This window comes from Vidua chalybeata, chromosome 10 (assembly GCF_026979565.1).
Source record: "Vidua chalybeata isolate OUT-0048 chromosome 10, bVidCha1 merged haplotype, whole genome shotgun sequence".
Classification (NCBI taxonomy): Eukaryota; Metazoa; Chordata; class Aves; order Passeriformes; family Viduidae; genus Vidua; species Vidua chalybeata.
The window spans coordinates 21,192,839-21,213,787 of NC_071539.1; the positions used below are offsets into that span (position 1 = coordinate 21,192,839).

Below are 20,949 nucleotides of genomic sequence, written 5' to 3' on the forward strand. Positions count from 1 at the left end.
GCTCAGTTCTCCTGCATTGCCAGGGAAGATTAATTGTCCCTGATTAATTATTTGTAAGGATAAAACATGAGTGTCTTTGGAATTGTTCATCCTTTGGAGAATCTGCCCCGAGGTTGTGGCAGATTGAAGCAATCGGTGAAAGCAAAGACAGACAAAGCCCCTCTGCTGCTCTGCAGGGATCTTGTGGGTCTTTGGGTCAGGAGCAACACAGGGATGTCCCCAGAGCCACCAGGAGAGGAGACAGCCCTGTTCTTTTTCAGATGGGGAGCAAGTTAAAAACCACAGAGACAGCAAATCAATTTTCAATTAAAAAATAAATTACTCTATTAACAAGTAACCTTCCCATACAATAAGGCTTTTACATAAGTTAATATTTATCTTACCTAAACAATAAGAAATAAATACTCTTTTACAGAACAGTGTTTTCCTAACAGTGCATGTCTCCCAGCAGCTGCTGATGGATTATTTCCCACACCATCTTCCTGCGGAAATAAGGCATGTGTTCCTGAAAAGAAACAGGAAAAGCCCATCACATAGGAAGCCAGGGGAGAAAGAGGCAGGAAATCTCCATTAACACCCAGGGAATTCTTGAGTGGGAAGCTGCTTTTGAGCACCTTCACTGGAGCCAGATCATCTGCTGGGTTTCACACCAGGGTGACACAACCACCCAACAAACACCCACATTTCTTTACAGGGACATTTATTAAAGATCACCACATTGGAAAATAACCAGGGTCTGAGCAGGTCCAAGGGGGAAACCCATTTCACCAAGAGATACAAAGGCCAGATATCCCAAACCACTGGCTGCAGCATCCTGGTGTTGGAATGAGATGGTCTTTAAGGTCCATTCCAACCCAAACCACCCTGGGATTCCACGAATCCATAATCTTGCCCAGGAAGCAGACACCAGACGTGAGGAACAAACCCCTCAGCCCCTGCCCCAGCTGTTATGCAGCTTCCCTGGCTCTTGCATGCTCGTGGGAAAGGCTGGAGCTGTTGACACCCCCTCTCACCGGGGTGAAGATGATGGGCTTGTCTCTGGAGATGAAATCGGCAAATTTGCAAACAAAAACTCCACAGTCATTTCCATTATTTTGTTGAGGGATTTCCTGAGGAATACAGAAACATGGAGAATGTTTATCTGTCTTGAAAGAGCAGCAATCTGGTCGTAGCACACATTGTACGCACACCTACTCCTGAAAACCTATTCCCATAATCCATTTACTGCTCCCAAACCCAAGGAACAGTCCCAGCTAACTGCACATCATCTCCCTCTGCTTGCCTGGGAAGTGTTAAATCCTCTGTGACAAGGAGTTCTAGCTCCCATTCCAAATCCAGGCATTGCTCCCATACCTCTGTGCCCATGCTGTGAAGAGTCCACTCAGAAGCAGTCAATTCAATGTTTCTTTTTTCCCTGCTTTCCTCTTCCAGGTATTTTCTGTTGAAAACAACACAAAAATCACTTTTCATCTCCCTGATTTAGGGCTACAACAACAACAAAAAAAGCTGTTGAAAGGTGACAGGAAGATAAATCACAGTGAAAATGCCAGAGGATCCTCGCAGGAGAGGATTTAAGGAATGTGGAGGGAAAATTCCAATCTTAGAGACACAGTGAGAGGCTGTGAGCAGGGCTCCCCAGGGCCCAGTGTGGGACCCAGCCCTGTGTAATATCTTTATCCATGACCTGGACAAGGGGATGGGGCACCCCCAGTGCCTTTGTAGGTGACACCAAGCTGGGTGGGACTGTGGAGGGCAGGAAGGCTCTGCACAAGGTTCTGGGCTGGTGACAAGGTGAGGATCAGTCATGGGATGGACTCAATGATCCTGGAGGGCTTTTCCAACCTCAGTGATTCTGGGATTTGTCTCTGCGGGACTGCTCGCCTGCTCTCACCCTACAAAGCTGCTGGATGAAGGGTTTTTTACTGACAAAGACACGTCAGGATGTGTAGCACGTGTGAAAACGTGCACCTCTGACACTCTGGGGGATTTAAAACACTGAGCAGAACACAAGAGGTACAAAGTGAGCAGCACCACGAGATAGGGCAGAAACACTTCACGTGGGGAGGGGAAAAGGCCTCAAAAACAACCAAAAGGGATAAAAAAAAGCAGCTACTCACAAGACAGTTTTACAAATGTGGTCTCCTTTCTGTCCCAAGGAGTCAAAGTATTTGATGGTTTTCTCTCGGAGGTCTACGACCTGGGGTTAGAAGGTGACTTAGACAAATCACACCCCAAACACTAAAGGACTTTGCTTGCTAGTTTTGTTCTCCCCATCCCCTAAATAAAAAGCCAGTTTGACTCACCAGCAGTGTCCAGTGAATTCTGAGGTGAATAGGCACCAAGATGACATCGTGCTCAAAGATATCCACACCTTTGGTCCATTTCTTTACTCCCTTGTGGCTTGTAGAGCTTAGCTTGGAATAGAAGAAGGTATTAAAAGCATAGACTGCTGGATAACCTTCCTTCTTGCTTCTTTCCACCAGAAGACCCATGTAGAAATTCATGATCTGGAACAGAGAGAGGCAAAGTGAGATGTGAAATAAGACACTCAATTAAAAAGACAGCAACATGTCTTTGCTGAGAAAACTCCAGCTTGGCAGCTTCTGCTCCCAGAATTTCATACTGGGGGACTTGTGCTGCTGGTTAAAGCCCCCACACCCACTCTGATAACCCAGACTGACTCCTGGGAGCTGCATCATCCAAGTGAAAGCTTCCAGAGACACCAGCCCACACAGTACCCAAAATAAGGAGTGTACAGCTATTTCTGGGCTCTGCAGTGGAGCTCCTGGAAGACTGCTGTGCCCAGGGCTGGGGGGATTTCCCTGGAAGTGCAGGATCCCATACCCTGTCGTTGAGCCAGCCCAGGGGCTGCAGGGTGCAGATGTCCTCACGGGTGACAGTGAGCTTGAAGGCCCTGCTCAGGATGTCCTCGGGCTCACCACTGTCAAAGGCAGCAGAGATCTCACTCTCCATGGCCTGGAACAAAGGATTCAGTGGGGAAGGGCTGGTGGAACAGCACATGGAGCACACCAGCCCCCCAGAAGGCCTCCAAGTGCAGCTCCAGTGCCAGAGCAAAGAGCCTTGCAGGCCTTTGCTGAATCAGCCACAGCACTGGCTTGCTGCTGAGCACAGGTACCTCTGTCAGTGGAGCCAGATCATCTCCTGGCTTTTCTGGGCATGGCAGTGGCTCACTGTCCACAAAAAAGAGGTCTTTGGACAGGACAGGTGTCACATGGAACTGGAATAACTTTCTCTGGGGGACTTCGGCGTCACGCTGGCCCTGCCAGGCACAAGGACAGGAAGTCAGAGAAGCACAAAGGGGTTTGCTGGGGGACAGGGCAGAGAATCCTGCAAGAAACTGCAAGGGGCTGTGTAAACACATCCCAGCAGCAATCCCCAAAGTCACATTTGATTGACGACTGCATTCCAATTGTGTCCAGAAAGGCAGGGCTTTCCTTGGGCTTGGATTAACATCCAGCACCCCAGCAAAGCCTCCACATGCAGGTATCAAGCTGAGATCAAGATAAGTACTTCTGATTTCCACACTTTTTATTTTGGATCTCAGTCCTCAGCAGAGGTGAGTTATATTTTCCAGAAAACAAAGTGAAGTAGTGACTAACTGAAGCTTACCACTGAAGCAGCTCGTTTCTCTCGTTTTCCCTGTCCACGAGAGTCTTCTGGTGGTGTGTAGTAGCTGTCAGAAGAGAAAGAGAAATGAGCTGCATTATCCACACTGCCCCATGAAATTCTCCAAAATTCACCTCCTGCGTAAGAAATGCTTTTTCAAGGCTGATTCTGACACATGACAACATCTCAGTTTCCTTCCCCACTCCTTTCGTAGCAGCCAGACCAGGATAGATGAAGAGCTGGAAGCTTCACAAACTTTCTTCCACCATCAGGTGCCAAACTCCTTTTGTTTCTCAGTTTTAATCTTTGGAAAGCAGGGAAGCAACCAGCATTTCCTCTATCAAGTGCTTTGTGATCTCCTGGTGACAAATGCCACTCCACCAGTTATTTCCTCTCTTCCCCTGGGCTTAGGGGACAGTGACAATTTAACTCAGGACAAATGCACAGTGCTCATGTCTAAGGGGGAAAGAACAGGGACAAAATCACCCCAAATCAGACCTGCCACAACCAAACCTCTCTCTGCCCCCATCTGCACTCTCTCCTCTCTCGTTTGAGAGGAGGAAGAGGAGGGCACCAAGCTGCCACACCAAAATCCCTCCCTGGAACTGCAGACAAAAGCCCCTTTCCCTCCACAAGGAGCCTCCTGCACTCCCATCCTGCCACCACAGAGTCCACTGGTCCCTGATGAGGGACAGCAACACTCCCTTTTGGTCTCCTGTTCCAACCCAAGGCATCCTGCAAGCCTCAAAAACTGCCTCAGTCCCCCCAGGTTTACAAACTCCCTACTCCTTTTGCTCAGGATCCACAGGAAATGCAAAGTCAGCTAATTAACGGTGTGGCAAAAAGACATTCAGGAGCAAAAACAGATTCTGCAAACCCAAGGACAACTTGGGCTGTCACCCCTACTTCCTTCTCCCAAAAAGCAGCCCCACAGCACATCCCACAGCTGCCCAGCTGTGACAGGGGAGCTGGATTTGAGGGACAACTGGCTGTGAACAATTCCTCAAACCAGCTGCTCCTCTCCCCCAGCACTGAGCCACTGAACAGGACTGGTCTTCTGGAGGCTGACAGAGCCAAAAGAAACAAGAGCCACGGTTAGAAGAGACTCTTACCTGATCATGACACCTCTCTGAGGCAGCTGGGGGCTGAAAGCATCCCCATGTTTGACACCTGCAGGGAAAAGCAGCAATATGAGAACAAGGAGGCGACTTCCTATTCCAGCAGCTGCACAGAGCTCTCAGTTTCTGGGTGACATCACAGACATTTCATCAGCATTTTCAACTTAGAAGTTCAAATTCTGACACCTGCTCAGGAATCCTTTCAATCCCCATATGATCATGTCACAAAGTTTCAGATATAAAGGAATTAGTGATGAAGAAGTATTTAAGTAATGAATGGGGGGGGGGAACCCTGGGACAATATGAAACATACATGTAATTAGTTTACTTGTTTTGGAAGCTCTGTTTTTATGGAAATAGTCCTGTCTAGCATTAAAAAGGGATTAAAGTGCAGCTCTGAGGGTGCAGAGTCAAATATCTCCCTCCCCTGGTACAAAAATACCCAGGTAAAACAGGTACTACAACCTTCTCCTGTGCAGGGGGGTCACATCCAGCTACAAACTGCACTGCCACAGTCACAGCTCTCAAATACCATTTAAAACCAGTTTTTACCCCTTCAGTAAAACCCTCACAAACCCCGTTTGGCCAATAATGAGGAAAATGCCCTGTCTGGGCTGGACTTCTACCAACAGAGTGGAGCAGCCCTGGGTCCTGGGGATACTCACTGGTCCTTTCTGGCACAGGTGGAGAGGCACCTCTGGGTTTTTGTTCTTTCAGGGGACTCCCAGTCATCCCTGGTTCCTTGGTTTGTACTCTTTGGTGTAGCAGAAGAAAAGGACAGAGTTTTTACAGGTGATTTGTTACCAGTGCACCTCAATTCACTGCAGAGGACACGGCTATTTGTACACAACTGGCTAAATGAAAGCAACAGAAATATATAAAGTAAAATTAGGCTGTTTAATCCTTAACAGAACCATGCTGTCACTGGTTCCATGACAAGATGCAAAAGGCATTTTGAGGAGTTTACATCCAGAAGTTTGGCCACCTTCAGCTCAGGCACAGTGAACATACAAGAGTCAAATTTTCTGTCTCCACTATTCCAAAAGAGACTCAATCACTACATTTGATTCTGTCCAGAACCCTGAGAGTAGGAAAGATCAATTCTCCTCCCCTTCCACATACAACAAACTCACCACCAGAAAGTTAAGGGTTATTTTGCTCATAATTACTTGTTGAGTCTTGCTGACCGTGGAGAAGTAAGTCTTCCAGAATATTTTTCCTTGAACAGACTCAAGAGCTCTTTGTATTTCTTATTTTCTGCTTGCTGAACATCCTTGCAGAAGGGAAGGAAAAAAAAGAGACTTTAGCAGGCATTCCCAGCCCTTCCTTTTGTCTCAGCTTAACTGTACAGGAAGCCCACAGTTGTTTCATCCCAAAACAACTCCCTTCTCCCCCACTTTACCTCTTCAGCAGCACACAAAGGCCTCCTGGTGCCACTGACTCCTGGAGAGTTGGGACCTGGCTCCTTAATGGGGGGCCTGGGTGTGACAGGGCTCTCCGGAGCAGCTCGGATGTGGTTATCCCTGCTCAGGCTGAAAACACCAAGAACAGAAGAAATGGTATTAAGAGAACATTCAAAGTTCCTGATTTATTAATTAGGTTTTAATTAGCACCTCCTGATTCAAGGAGGCACAGCAGGCTGCCCAGGACTGTGTCCAGGAGGGTTTTCCAACATCTCCATGGACAGACTCCACAACCTCTCTAGGTGACCTGTGGCAGTAGCTGAACACCCTCAGAGGAAAAACATAAAAGTGTTTCCCAATGGAATTCTCTGGGGAAATGGAAATTCTCTGGGGAAATGGAAATTCTCTGGGATTTCTGGGGGATTTTTTTTTTTTTTTTTGTAGCTGTGGGTTTTTCTGTTTGCATTCCTGGTCTCTGCCTCTTCCCAATTCAACACTTCCTCCTACCACAGGAGGTGAGAGTGTTGAACTTGTTCATCTTTCTCTGATCTCCTGAGTCTACCAACTATCTGGATTTAAAGAGAAAGTTTAAAACTGGTCAAAGGCAAGAACACAGCTGAAGACGTCCCTCAGTATGGCAGCCAGGAGAAGTCCTAAGACAGAGAAAAATGCTGCTCTGTGGACACAAACACAAATGCTGGGCAACACAGGAAGTTCAAGGATGAAAGTGAAAGGCAAGAAAACCCTTCAAAAGGAGAAGTGAAAAAAGCAGAAGGATTTTTACCTCAGATATGGAACTCTTTTGCAAAGAGAGGATGGTGTTTCCTCAGTCAAGCACGGGTTGGTGTCACAAGGCATTTTGTCTGTGGGAGAAGAGCACAAGCCATCAGCAAGTGGTCAGGAAAACAGGAGCTATACGAGTTTAAAGAGCTTCACCAAAGATAAATTACTCTCATTTTATCCCTCATGTTCTAATATTATTTGTGTTATGTTGCTTCAGGATATTTTCATATTGGCAACTACAGAATGTTGCCAGCCTAAGCCTAATACAAAAGGGTTTTGAGGCTCTACTACCTAATATCAACATTTACAACAATTTCTTTCTGGCAAGCCAGCAGTGGGACACACCAGAACTGCATCCAAGGCAGTTAAAATCTAGGATCCACAACCACATGAGCATCTTGGGATAAACCATTGAATATCCCAGTTGGAAGGGATCCACAGAATTATCCAGTCCAACCCCTGGCCCTGCACTGACACCCTGACCATCCCAGCCTGTGCATCCCTGAGAGCGTTGTCCAAATGCTCCTGGAGCTCTGGCAGCCCTGGGGCTGTGCCCATTCCCTGGAGAGCCTGTTCCTAGCCCTGGCTTCAATCCAGAAGCAATACCAGGATGCAGGGAAGAAACAGAGCTCACCCTCCACTACTCCTGGGTGCTACCCAGATATTCTGCCTTCAGCAACCAGCCCCCCAGCCTGGGCAGAGCTGCCCAGACTCAGAGCAGCAGGAGAAAGGAATGAGTGAAGGACTTGCTGTCAGGCCTACCAGGTTCTGTCGTGTCCTCATCCTCTCCAGATGCTACAAATAAAGAGTCAGAAGAAATGTACACAACCTGAAATAAAAGCAAGTACCAGAGTGAGCATAACCTGAATGTGAATCCAAGCAAGCACCTCCCTTTCCTGAAATTCAGTCAGCTGTGTTCTGACTCAGAGCCCATGGTTTTCTTGGGTTGCAGCAGAAGGCAGGGGCACTGATGGCACCACTTTTGTAACACAGGCTCTAAGACCTGATCCCTGAGTTCCCATCAAAATCCTTGCTCACCTCATCTTCAGACTCAGAGAAGGAGAAGTCATCTCTCTCTTCAGTCTCCTGGCTTCTTCTTGTTGCCTTAGGTGGCAACTTGGCAGCCACAGAATCTTCAGGCTCCTTGGTAGCCCCAGAGACACATTCTGGAAAAACCACATCACCAGGCCATAAAGAATGGGACTGGAAACAGGGGTTGGGATTTCTGCTTACACCCAAGCCCAGCTCCTTGATCCCACATGGATTAGGTAACTCATTTCAACAACACAGCAACAGCCCAGCAGCACCCCCCACCCCATCACTGGGGATCTTGTTCCCAAGAAGGAATTAGGAAGCTCCACATCCCCCATGGAACAGGAACAGCAGCAGCCTTGACTGAAAATGCTCTTTGTGCTGCCCTGCAGGGCTCAGTGCCAGAGAGAGCTGGGACATTCCATGCCCTGCCCCAGCCAGGATTTATCCTTGGTGCAAATACACGGCCCTTCCAGGATGGAAAAAGCTGTTCCCTGCTTCTCTTCCTGCCTTCATCTGACCAGGATCTCCCATCCTCCACTCAGTTTGAAAATCAGAGAATCATTAAAGTTGGATAAACCCTATAAGGTCATCAAGTCCAACTGTTCCCACAGCACTGCCAAGGCCACCACTGACCCATGTGCCCAAGTGCCACATCCATGAACACTGGGACACATCAGCGACAGGCCCAGGCCCCACGAGACCCCCTCCAGCCGCAAGAGTGGCTCAAAAATCCTCAGCTTTAGCAGCAATCCTGAAGTACCAAATCCAGAGTTCCCCAAGGTACCCCAAACCCAAGGAAAATCAGGCACATTAAACCTCTCTGTGAGGGGCAATACCTGTTTTCGGCCTTTTTGCAGGGATCTCCTCAGGACCTTCCACAGGTGACAGAACACTGAGGGAAGAACAGACAGAACAATGTTTGCAAGCACAGTTCAGCTCCCAGCAGGCCCATACTTCCAAAGGGGCCTTTCCTATTTCCCCAGGATCATCTCCCAGAGAGCTGATCATCCCACTAAAGCAGATCAGGCCTCTTTTTCTCCTTCTGTTAATGCTTCCTCGTGTTCTACATTTGTTCCTATCACCAAAAAGTGCCTTAATGAGTAATGCTGTCCTCTTTCCTCCAGGAAAGAAGCACTCCAGAGGTCCCTAAGCCATCCAAGTTCATGTCACTACGCCGAGCTGCAAAGGAAAGTTTAGGTAGAACAGGAAATGCGAGGTGGGAATGCTAGTCCTGCTTTCATCCACTCCGCCAACTTCCTGCTGAGTCAGCTCGGGAACAAATCCTCGAAACAATTACCAGCCTCACCCTTTCCCACAAGCCTAAACGCAAGGATTTGTATCAGTTGATACCATCCCTAAGTCCGGTAAAAACGTCTCCTTTAGGAAGACAGCACAAAGAACGTTCCAATTTTTATCCCCCCCCCGCTCAAGAGCTAATTCCTGCTCCCCGCTGAAAACCACTCGTGCAACACGCGGCTCTTCCCGGAGACATTCCCTTGTCTCTTCCACTCTGCGATGGGACAGCAAGCAAAGCCTCCCGGAGGGAGCAGCCGCCCTCCCCGGAGCGCAGGCTGCGACCCGTACATTCCAAGCGGCAGGCACGGGGGCGGTCCGGCCATGGCCACCGGCGGCAAAACGCTTAACGCGTTGCGACGCCATCCTCCTCTTATGCCCTTGGCAGCCGCGCTCCGCGGCGTCCCTCCAGCCACCCACCCCCGAAGGCGCACGTCCCCCGCTCGCCGTCCCAGCCCCGCCGCGCAGCTGCAGAGGGACCGAGGCGCCGGTGCGTTTATTGGGAACACCTGGCAGCCGCAGCCAGCGCAGCACCGCGCATTCCTCAGCAGTACTGCGGGACCCGCAATCACCTCCGCAGCTGCCTCTGCGGGCAGCCTTACGGGGGAGCACCTGGCGCTCACCGGGAATTTCCCAGAGCCGCACGGGCAGCCCCGGCGTGCGCACGCCGGCCGGGCCGAGCGGCGGGGCAGCAGGCGGGAGGCGCGGCGGGAAGGGCTGACCTGGGGGGCGGTTTCTTTCGGGGCGGCGGCTCCGGGCGCGGCTCCGGGCGCGGGTCCGCGCTGAGGGCGAGGGCCGGGGCCGGGGCCTGGCGGGCGGCGTCGCGGAGGGCGCGGAGGACCGCGAGCAGCCATTGGTACATGGACCGCGCGCACTTCCGGCGCCGGGCCCCGCCCCGCCCCGCCACCGGCGGCCACGCCCCGCCCACGGCCCCGATGGACCCGCCCACGGCCCCACACGCCCCGCCCCCAGCCCTGCTGGACCCGCCCACGGCCCCACACGCCCCGCCCCGTCGGCCCCGCCCACGGCCGTGCACGCCCCGCCCACGCCCCATTCGCCCCGCCCCCAGCCCCGCTCGCCCCGCCCCTTCCCGCGCCCGGCGGGCAGGAGCGATGCGCGCGTGCGTTCCGCAACACGCCCGGGCCAAAATTTGGGCTATTTCTGCCCATTCTGCTCCTGTCCCGACCAGTTTTCTCCCCCCCATCCGGTCCTAACAGCGCTGCCGCGGCTGGGTCAGGAGCTCTGTCCTCTCCTAGAGTCAGGAGGTTTTGCCGTCTCGGAGGGTCGGGAGCTTTCCCGACTCCAGGAGCTTTTTCCCTTTGGGGGGTCAGGAGCTTTCCCGACTCCAGGAGCCAGGAGCTTTGTTCCCGTGGAGGGTCAGGAGCTTTCCCGACCCCAGGAGCTTTTTCCCTTTGTGGGGTCAGGAGCTTTCCCGACTCCAGGAGCCAGGAGCTTTGTTCCCGTGGAGGGTCAGGAGCTTTCCCGACTCCAGGAGCTTTTTCCCTTTGTGGGGTCAGGAGCTTTCCCGACTCCAGGAGCTTTTTCCCTTTGTGGGGTCAGGAGCTTTCCCGACTCCAGGAGCTTTTTCCCTTTGTGGGGTCAGGAGCTTTCCCGACTCCAGGAGCCAGGAGCTTTGTCCCCGTGGAGGGTCAGGAGCTTTCCCTACTCCAGGAGCTTTTTCCCTTTGTGGGGTCAGGAGCTTTCCCGACTCCAGGAGCCAGGAGCTTTGTCCCCGTGGAGGGTCAGGAGCTTTCCCTACTCCAGGAGCCAGGAGCTTTGTCCCCGTGGAGGGTCAGGAGCTTTCCCTACTCCAGGAGCTTTTTCCCTTTGGGGGGTCAGGAGCTTTCCCGACTCCAGGAGCCAGGAGCTTTGTCCCCGTGGAGGGTCAGGAGCTGTTGCGCTCGCACAGAGTCAGCTTTCCCTACTCCAGGACTCGGTCGTCGGGCTTTGGTGGGGAGCTGGCGTGAGGAGCTCGCCGCAGGTCCCTGCGGGGCGGTGGGACTTGCCGGGCGTTTCCCGGGGCTCTGGTGCTTTCCCGGGACTCCGCGGGGCAGAGCCCCCGGCATCCCGGGAGAAGCAGGGGCTGGCCCCTGTGTCGCCCTCCCTCTCGTGCCCCCGCTGCGGAATCCCTTCCCCGGCGCTCACCGAGCCGCGCTGGGCTCACGTCGGTGATTTCTGCTGCTCGGCATCGCGCTCGCCTGCTGCTGTCGCGACCGAACCGCGACCGAGCGCGGCCGCGGGGCTCGAGCCGGGGCTTCCAGCGCGAGGCGCGGGCCGTGCCGCGGGGCTCGCCCGGTGCTCGCCCCCGGAGCCCCGGGAATGACCCCGCTGCTAAATGTGTCCTCCATCCCGCAGAAGGAGCTCTTTTTTTTTTTTGTGAGCCCAACCCAGTTCAGGGGCCTTAAAGTAACAAATTGCCTGGGACTATGTAACACTGTGCTGATAAATTGGGATCTCCTGGCTAGTAAACACGTGTAGCAACTTGAGCCCGGCGTGCAGTAATGCCTGCTCCTTGATACTGCACTGGTGTTTAGGAGTTCTGTTCCCGAATTTCGGTGGCAAAAGGGGTTTTTAATGCTTTTCCTGTTGCTTCCCAGCTGCTCGCTCCAAGCTGGCTCCAGCGTTTTACTCGGGAGTGTAAAGGATGTTGGAAGGAAAGCAGGGAGGAAAACGGGCAGATAAAAGCGCTTTGGGCAGCATTGCCAGCAGGAGTTCCCGCAGGGAATCTGAGGGGTATGGGGTCTGCTTTAATTAAACTGACCTTCCTGGTTATTTTAGCAGTTTAATTTCCAGGCTTCAGGCCTCAAGGAAGGAGGCTGAGCCTGGGTGCAGAGCCCAGCAGAGGGCACGACAGCCCCACGCAGGACCTGCAGAGCCGCCCGTCCATCCCTTCCTCATCCTGCCGGGACAGTGGAATGAGAAGGATTTTAGGGCTGCCAAATTGTTTTTAACGCCTGTGATTGGATTTTCGAGAGCTGGGGACTGAGTCCGAGGGGTGGGAGTGATCGCTGCACATCCAAGTCCCTGTAAGCTGTGCGGCTGGAAGAGTTTATCCCAAACACAGGATAACTAACGTGGGATTACGTGAGCTGGTTCTCTCTTCCACAGTGTTGATATGCAGACTATCACGATCTCTGAAGCATCAATAACAAAATGCATGAATAAATTAAACTTTAATTAAAATAATGCCACCAGACTGAGCAAACTTTCTTCTTGAATTGCTTTCCACGCAGCAAATATTTCCCCTTCTTTTTTTCGCCCCCAAAACACAACGAGTGCCTGTGTTGTAACTCCTGCCATTGCCTGCCCAGAGCAGTTTGACGTCGGCTGCATTTCCCAATCCCTGTATTTTTGCAGCTGCTGGTTCCCTCCATGACTTCATCCTTATTCTGCCCCTGAGCATCTTGCTCAGAGCACTGACGTGTTGTGACTCAAAGTGATGATATTTGATGCACGCAAACCAAAATCCAGTTCCTGGCTGTTCCCGGCTAAACAGACCTGGATCAAATCTGTCCCATCTCCTACAACAGAGGGAGAGCAGAGAATTTCCATAAATAATTATTAATGATGGCTCATTATTTATGCATTGCTCAAAGCGTCTCTGCCTTCAGTGCAGCTTCCATGTGACAGCAGTGGGCTTCCAGTACCTGGTGTTTCAAGTTATTGGGATAACAAAGTAATTCCACTGAAGAGTTAATTTGGGAAATGATGGGTGGTTCTAGGCGCACAGGTGATTTTAGTGATATAAAACCATTTAAATCCCTTTATTTTACATGAGTGCAGGAGTGGAACAGCTGTGCCTGCAAGGCAGGAGGTTAACCTGGATGGAGGGGAGGGGAGGGGAGGGAAGGGGAAGGGATTGGAAGTAAGGAAAAGATGAGAAGGTAAAGAAGAGGAGGAAAAGGAAGTAATGGGAAGGCAAAGCAAGGGATGAGAAGTGAAAGGAAAAAAAAGGGAAAGGGGAGGGCTGGGAAGGCATGGCAAGGTAAGAGAGTGGAAAACAAGGGAAAGAATGAGAAGGTAAAGTAAAGAAAGGCAAGGCAGGACAGAGGGCAGCTGAAGCAGCCTGGGTAGGTCTCCCAACCCCATTGTGAGGACAGGATGGGAAGTTCCACCTGCCCTAGTATTTCCTCACCTGCCACTCCCAGGCCCTCCCAGCCAGGAGGCAGAAGATGCCCAGGATGAGCAGCGTGGTGCCAGAGGTCTCCTGGATGAGCCTGAATGTATCTCCACTCTGAACTTGGGAGCCCTTGGGAATTCTCCTGGTGTGAAGACAGAGTCCTCCAGCCTGCCCAGCAATGGGTGACAGCAGTGGCCCTCCTGATACCATGTCTCCTGCACCCCACACTCCAGGGAGTTTATCCCTGACCCTCTACGGTGCAAGCAAGGGATTATCCTTGACAACGCTTCCTTCCAGACCCACCACTCTTTATCCTGTTTCACCAGCAGCTGCTGGATCCCTGGTCCCTGGGTGGTGTGTGGTGCTCATCTCCCTTGGGATGGCTTCTCCAGTGACTTCAGATGGGAGCTGCCAAGCTGGAAGTATCAGAGCACTTGGAAAAGCCCTGGAAAGGGAAGGTGCTGGCTTCTGGGAAAGGGCTGCACACTCAAAACAGCCCTGGCAGTGTTCAGAGAATGCTGAAGCTATCCACATTAAAGCCACTGTTTACTGGGACAAAACCAACTCCTGAAGGCTGCATCCATGTCCCAGCCATGAGCTGGCTGTTGGAAGGTCCTGGACTGCTGCTGGTGATGAGCAGGGGAAAGAGAGGAGGAGCACAAAGGAACTGCTTGCAGGAATGGTGTGCTGTGCTGTGCAAACCCTCAATCATGCAAGCCTTGATCCCACATCTGTATCCCATGGAGAATCCCCACGGCCATGGGGAACTCTGGGAAAGCTTGGGCTGCAGAAGAGGGGCTGGGATGAGATTTTGGGGCAGGCACAGCTCCACTCGTGCCTGTGCATGGGCTGCACTTTGGGATAATGAACAGGTTGCCTGGGGAACTTGTGGCTGCCCTATCCTTGGAAGTGTCCAAGGCCAGGTTGGACAGGGTTTGGAGAACCTGGGATAGTGGAAGGTGTCCCTGCCCATGGCAGGGGGTGAAGCTGAATGGGCTTTAAGGTCCTTTCTAACCCCAACCATTCCATGATTCTGTGATCTCAAGCACGGGCTTCCCTTTAACTCTCACTTTCACCAGGTGATTTATTTCCCTGTCAGTCCCTCTGCTCTTCCAGAAACCATCCATGAGTGCAAGCCAGAGCATCCTGCTGGGACAAGCCACTGGCAGCTGGATTTGGAGCAGAAGTGGACAAACCATTTGTAACAGGTGAGGTCCAATACCATTCTCTGTGGTGTGGTTTGCAGAAAGATGAGACAGGAGCCTTTTTACAGCCCCCAACCCTTTCAGAGGGAGGATATTTCCAGCTCACAACAATTTCTGAGCCCTCTTGCTTTCTCACCCTGCAGGAATGGACACCATCCCCCATCCAGCCTGGCCTTGGACACTTCCAGGGATAGCAGTTCCCTCTTGCCTTTCTCATGGTCCCTCTAAAATCTGTAAGCCAAAATGTCACTGTCAGACAGCAAAGTTGTGGCTTCTCCTGGGCTGGGACGTGGGACTGGAGAAGATGGCAGTGTTCCCACTTTCTCCAGAGCCTTCAGGGCAGGATGGGAGCTGGCAGGCATGGACACAGCACAATGAGCACCCCTCTGAGCCCGGGGCTTTCGGGGCTGGAGCTGGAGCAGAGGCTCCCTCTGCTCCCCTGGGCTCGGATTCAGCACTCCATTGATTCAGAGCAACCCTGCCTGACTCACCCAGGAGCGAGGCTGAGCCTTTCCAAAGGAAAACTCACATTAAACTCTGCCACAAGGCTCTGGTGACCATATGGAGCTGGGAGAGGGGTGGGGGCCAGCCCTGACCTTTATTGTAGGGAGGGCAGCGCCACTGACCCTCTCCCTGCCCCCCGGGGTGGCTATTCCCAGGCTGCTCAGGTTGTTCCACAGGGCTCGCTGCTAAATAAGACAATTAAATCCTTGAGCCCAGGTTTTAGTGTTTCCATGTGCAGCCAAGTATCTTAATCTGGGCTGTTTGGGGAATTTTTATCCCGTGGATCCCTTGGTATGCCTGGAATGTTTGCTTTTCCTACTGTGTGCGTGTGTTTGAGGCACTCCTGTAAAAACAACAGCTTCCTGCCTGCCTTGTAAATCTTTCCTTGATTGGCAGAGTGGCCTTTGGTGATTAATCAAGGGGCACGACAGAGCTGACACCCTCCAGGAGCTCGCTCCTTGCAAATCCCCGGCACCGTGGTGGGAGACCTGGGAAGGGACCCCGGGAGCTGGCTGCTCTCAAGAGCCGTGTGGTGACATCGGTTTTCGGTAAGAGCCTGGGAGAGGAAGGACTAAACGGAAATTCCAGAGAGCTAAGGAAATGCTCCAGAGGGCCGGGACTTCAGAGGCATTTTCTATTGTATCATCGGGATAAAACACGCGGCTCCACTTGGAGGGATTCGCTCCGTGGCCAACCAAACCTTCCCAGCTTGGCTGGGCTGGCAAGGAGGACGTTTATTCCAACCAAACCTCCTCACTTTGGCTGTGCTGGGAAGGAGGAGATTTGTCCCAACCAAACCTTCCCAGCTTGGCTGGGCTGGGAAGGGGAAGGTTCACTCCATGGATAGAGGTTTCTCCAGGAGATGGACACAGCACAGGGGAGGCTGCAGAGAAGAACCACCTTTGTTGGTGATCCTGGGTTTCTCCATGTTCCCACTGGAGGATTCCAGGTGTCACAGGCTCTGCCTGGATGTGGCACAGGGGTTCCAAGTTAGCTCTAAACCCCAGAACAGCAAAAACACCTCCAGCATCTTGGCCAAAGGGCTCTGATTTGTCCCAACTCACTGCTGTTCTGACCCTGAGCTTGCCTGGAGCTGGCTGTGGGATCCTGAACTGGTGTTGTGTTGTGCAGGCCACACAAGGGCCTGTCCCCATGTCCCAGTGATCCCAGAAGGGTCTCAGCCTGGGAAAAAAACTGGCAGAGTTGCATGCTGCCAGCCCTAGGGCCAGCCCCAAACTCATTGCTGTGAGCAAGGAGACCTTCAGAGCCTGGTGGAAACTTGCCATGGGAGAGGTCAGTACTCAACATTTTAGAGGAAATGGTGAGATTTAGCAGGAAGTTCTTTACAATGAGGGTGTTAAAACACTGGCAAGGGTTGTCCAGAGAAACTGTGGCTGTCCCATCCCTGGAAGTGCTCCAGGCCAGGCTGGACAGGGCTTGGAGCAACTTGGGATAGTGGGAGGTGTCCCTGCCCATGGCAGAGAATTGGATTGGGTGACCCTTCAAGGTCCCTTCCAACCCAAACCACTCTGTCATTTTCAAGTTCTGGTCTTCCCAGTTTTTCCCTTGGCTTTTGCCCACTGCTAGAGGCAGGATCTGTGCTGTGTGCCAGGGCAGGGCCAGGATGAGGAGCTGCAGGAGCAGAGCACTGTGAGCAGGCAGCCAAGGAGGGTCTGTGTGTGTGTCCCAGCTGAGCTGTGGGAGGAGGGACAGGTGGGAAGGAGCACTCAGGACACACAGGAGCACTCAGGACACACATGCTGGCTGCTCCCTGGACCACAGAAAGATGATCTTTAAGGTCCCTTCCAACCTAAGCCATTCTGTGATTCTGTGAAAGAGCATTTCAGCCAGGCATGGCGGTGCCAGTGTGGGCAGAGCCCTGCAGCCTCTCCCTGCTCCTGGACAAACTGCTCCCTGCCTGTTTATCCTGCTGATACCAGAGATGCTGATGATGGGTGCCCCTGGAGCCTGTCTCTCCACATCTGCTCCATCTCTCCCAGGCAGTGCTGGGTTTGGAGCTGCTGCTCCACCTCCCCCCATCTGTGCTCCCTCCATGCACCTGCCAGAGGATGCTCTTTGCTGTCCCCTCTCCACACCTGTCCTGAGGCCACTCCAGCCTCTCTCCCAGCCATCATCAACAGCAGCTCAAAAACTCGTGGCAAGAGGGCCGGGGGTGTTTTCCAGGCATTTTGTGTCCCCAGGCAATGAGCGCTGTTAGCTGTGACCATCCTGGTGACAACATCACTGCCATGGTGCCAGGGGATGGTCAGTGCCATCAAAGTCACCTCCACGTCTGGCACGTTGTTCCCTTGTGTTCTCACCACCACACAGCTCCTCCCAGCATGGCTCTGGTGTTTGGATGCAGCTGGCAATGATCCCAGAGGTGACACAGAGCTGCTCTGTCCCACTCTGTGTGGCCTCCAGGCCACCTCTAATTCATTACCAGAGTCCCTGGAAGGCCCCAGCACTGGTAGGAGCCCAAGGGAGCAGGCAGCAGGCGGGTGAAGCAGCAAGACAGTGACAATTCCTGCTGTCTTTGGCATCCTGGGATGAAGAACAACCCCTGCTCAATGCTGTCCTTCCTGTTTCTTGTTTCATCCATCCCTGCACTGGGGACAGCCTGCTTTTAAAGTGTCATCACTGGGCACTGCAGTGAACTGCAGTGTTTTCTCCCTCCTCAGCCTCTCCTCGGCCAGGGTTGCTCTTCCAGCATGGATATTTCTCACTTGTTCTGTGTTTGGGAACACGAGGCCGAGCTGATTTTGCCCTGGCTGCATCTCTGTCAGGTTTTCCTCACAGCCAGGAAGATGTGAAATTCCTCAGGGACCCAGATGTGTGTGCTTATTTTCATCCCCGCAGAGCAATGGGGACCGGGGTGTCTGGTGTCCCCCTGCCCCTCTGGGTTCTGCCCCCTCCTTTTGCAAGCAGTGGCTCCAAATTGGGGTGCAGATCCCCCACATAGCCCTGGGGAGGGGGCACAGACCCATCCATCCACCTGGATGTGCTCCAGAGTCAAGTGGGCAAAGGTGGTCAGTGAGGAGGTGCTGCTGGTGGCCACCTGCCTGTGACACTTGCCCGGTGTCGCTGTGTCCCCCCACATTCCCACCGAGCTCTGGGGCAGGGCGTGGAGCCTCCCCTCTCCCAGAGCCATGGGGGGTTCCCTGCCAGGTGGGCAGGAAATCACACCCAGCACTTTGAATTTCTCAGGAAAAAGAGAAAATTCCTCAAAGGCGGCAAAACAACAGTGAGGGGCTTTGTTATGGAAATTCACAGCTGTGTCCCCTGGGGCTGGTGGCTCCTGGGATCTTGCTGGGCTTCACCTTTGTCCCTGCTGGCATCTCCTCAGCGTTCCCTGGACTGGGTCCCACTGGTGTTAGCAGGTCAGGAACAAACCCCTCGCAGGAAACAGGGAAATAAAGGAAAGCAGAAAAGAACAATTTAACATCCAGGAATGGAAATGACTCAGGGGCATTGAAATGCAGGGAAGATGAGAAAGAGGAGGGTCCTGGCCCTGTTTTCAGCCACATTTTTCCTCTCTCAAAATTCCTAAGAAGGGGCTTTGTGAATGTGCCTGTGGCATCACCTCCCAGAGTGTTTGATTGATGAAGAACTGTGGCAGGAGTTTCTGGAGTGGGGATGTGCCCTGGGTTATCTATATGGGATCTATAGATCAGCTACAGAAGAGGAGAGAACAGAGGAGAAAGTGGAGGGGAGGGAGCAGGAGCACTCCAACTTTCCGTGATCCTTACCTGGGGCAGATCCAGCATCCCCCTGAAAAAAAAGGGGAATCTCAGGGATCTGACTCTGGGAGGGACACCTGAGGTCTGGAGGAGCTGGCTGTCCCCAGAGTGATGGGACAGGTAGGAACAGTGCTGCATTCATCTCTTGGGGATGTCCCCATCAGCCTCTTTCAGATGGGATCAGTCCTGGTCCCCTCATTGCTCCAGCTGTGTTCCCACCAAGGCCACAAAGGTTTTCCCCTGGGCGGAGAGGGATCTTTCCATTCCCTCCTCCACTGAGGAAAAGCCATATTGGTCACCAAGCAGCAACAGGAGTGAGGGGATTTGGCACAACCAGGAGCATCCCAATTCCACCCAAGCCCTGCTCAGTCACATTGAGGTGTGTTCCCTGTTGGAGTTTTGGGAAGGGAATTCACCCTGTTGCACAGCAGCACCCCAGGTCACACATTCCCAGGGGGGATCAGACCTGGGACAGCCCAAAATGATGCAGATTTCAGAGAGAGGACAGGGAAGATGAGTTGGCCCCAGGCCTGGCAGCTTGTTGGGGTATCTCCAGGAGGAGAGGATCCCTCTGGCTGGGATGGTGGGAGCAGGGCAAGGGCTGGGGTGCTGCCTTGGCTCCCTGCCCGTGGGGATGCAGTTCCCTTTGGGGGCAGCCTGGGGAATCCTGGCACTGGGAAACAGCACTTGTGCAATTCCTTGAACTCCAACTCCTGGTTGCACTTTGAATCCAGAGTTTGGGACAGAAGCAGGTACCTGGAGGAAGCTTTATCAGGAAGATTGCCATGGAGAGGTTTGACGGGTTCAGCATGCTCACAGGACACTGTCACTGGGGCTCACTGGTCATGGGACGCTGTCACCACTGTCACCATCTCCCCAGGAGATGTGCTGAGGCTGCAAACTTCCTCTCCATGCCAGGCACCTTCCTCTGCCCACAATGCCCCAGTTTTCCAGGCTCAGCACGGCTGAGGGCTGAGGCATTTTGGGAGCCTGAAGACAGCCGAGGTGATCTCATCCCGCGAGTATTTTCTTGGCTCCCTCTCCTCGCTCCAACGCCTCGGCGATAAGGCTGGGCTGAGGTCAGTGGGAGGGTCTGGCATTGCGGAGCCGTGTGTCACCCCACGGAGCCTGGGACACGGCACCTGCCCTTCCCTGGCTCCAGCCAGGTCCCTGAGTCCCTGCCCCATCCTCCAGGATGCTCCACCTGGGAAGAGGGTCTGTGCAGGCAGCCAAAGGTGGCCCCACCACTGCCCACTGGTCCAGCTGCTGTTGTTTCACCTTCTGGGGAAAACAAAAAGGTTGAGGCTTTTCTTACCTCCAGTGTTAGAAAGAAGGAGAGGAAGCTCTTCAGATCACTTTCCAAAGAGGTCTTATCAGCCCAGGAGGGGTTTCCTGCTGCCAGAAATAGAGTGGTGTTAAGATAGGAAGGGAAGGACGACACAGACATAGATAAGGCTGGGAGGACGAGCCAGGAGAGGAACCCTGGCTGCTGGGGCAGCTGGGCTGCTCCCTTGGAGCTTGGGTAGGAGCCTCATCCACCTGGGAAAGACCAGGGCAGAGACACAGCTGGGTCCTTTCCGAGATGCCACTGCTGGGCTTGGTATATTGGAGTGCATCATCCATCCATCCATCCATCCATCATCCATCCATCCATCCATCCATCATCCATCCATCCATCCATCCATCCATCCATCCATCCATCCATCCATCATCCATCCATCCATCATCCATCCATCCATCATCCATCCATCCATCATCCATTCATCCATCCATCCATCCATCCATCACCCATCCATCATCCATCCATCCATCCATCCATCATACATCATCCATCCATCCATCCATCCATCCATCCATCATCCATCCATCCATCCATCCATCTCCATCCATCCATCCATCCATCCATCATCCATCCATCATCCATCCATCCATCATCCATCCATCATCCATCCATCTATCCATCCATCCATCCATCCATCATCCATCATCCATCCATCCATCATCCATCCATCCATCCATCCATCCATCCATCCATCCATCATCCATCCATCCATCATCCATCCATCCCTCCATCCATCATCCATCCATCCATCCATCCATCCATCCATCCATCCATCCATC

The 20,949-nt window shown here is 52.8% G+C and overlaps 1 protein-coding gene across 2 annotated transcripts; it reads right to left on the reverse strand.

Annotated features, from left to right (window-relative positions):
• Positions 1-295: 295 nt before the first annotated feature.
• SENP2 (SUMO specific peptidase 2) lies at positions 296-11,460 on the reverse strand. 2 transcript variants are annotated; one of them, XM_053951433.1, is made up of 17 exons: positions 11,405-11,460; positions 8,803-8,858; positions 7,970-8,097; positions 7,694-7,760; positions 6,933-7,011; positions 6,148-6,277; positions 5,915-6,018; positions 5,411-5,499; positions 4,740-4,797; positions 3,631-3,694; positions 3,137-3,280; positions 2,845-2,976; positions 2,304-2,507; positions 2,118-2,197; positions 1,354-1,438; positions 1,014-1,109; positions 296-505 (listed from the first exon to the last, which is right to left on the reverse strand). In XM_053951433.1, the coding sequence occupies exons 1-17, from the start codon at positions 11,446-11,448 to the stop codon at positions 428-430; spliced, it is 1,638 nt and encodes a 545-aa protein (XP_053807408.1). In that variant the 5' UTR covers positions 11,449-11,460; the 3' UTR covers positions 296-427. The 2 variants fall into 2 exon arrangements, with proteins under 2 accessions (XP_053807408.1, XP_053807407.1); XM_053951432.1 differs by lacking the exon at positions 11,405-11,460 and adding an exon at positions 9,982-10,121.
• Positions 11,461-20,949: the final 9,489 nt, after the last annotated feature.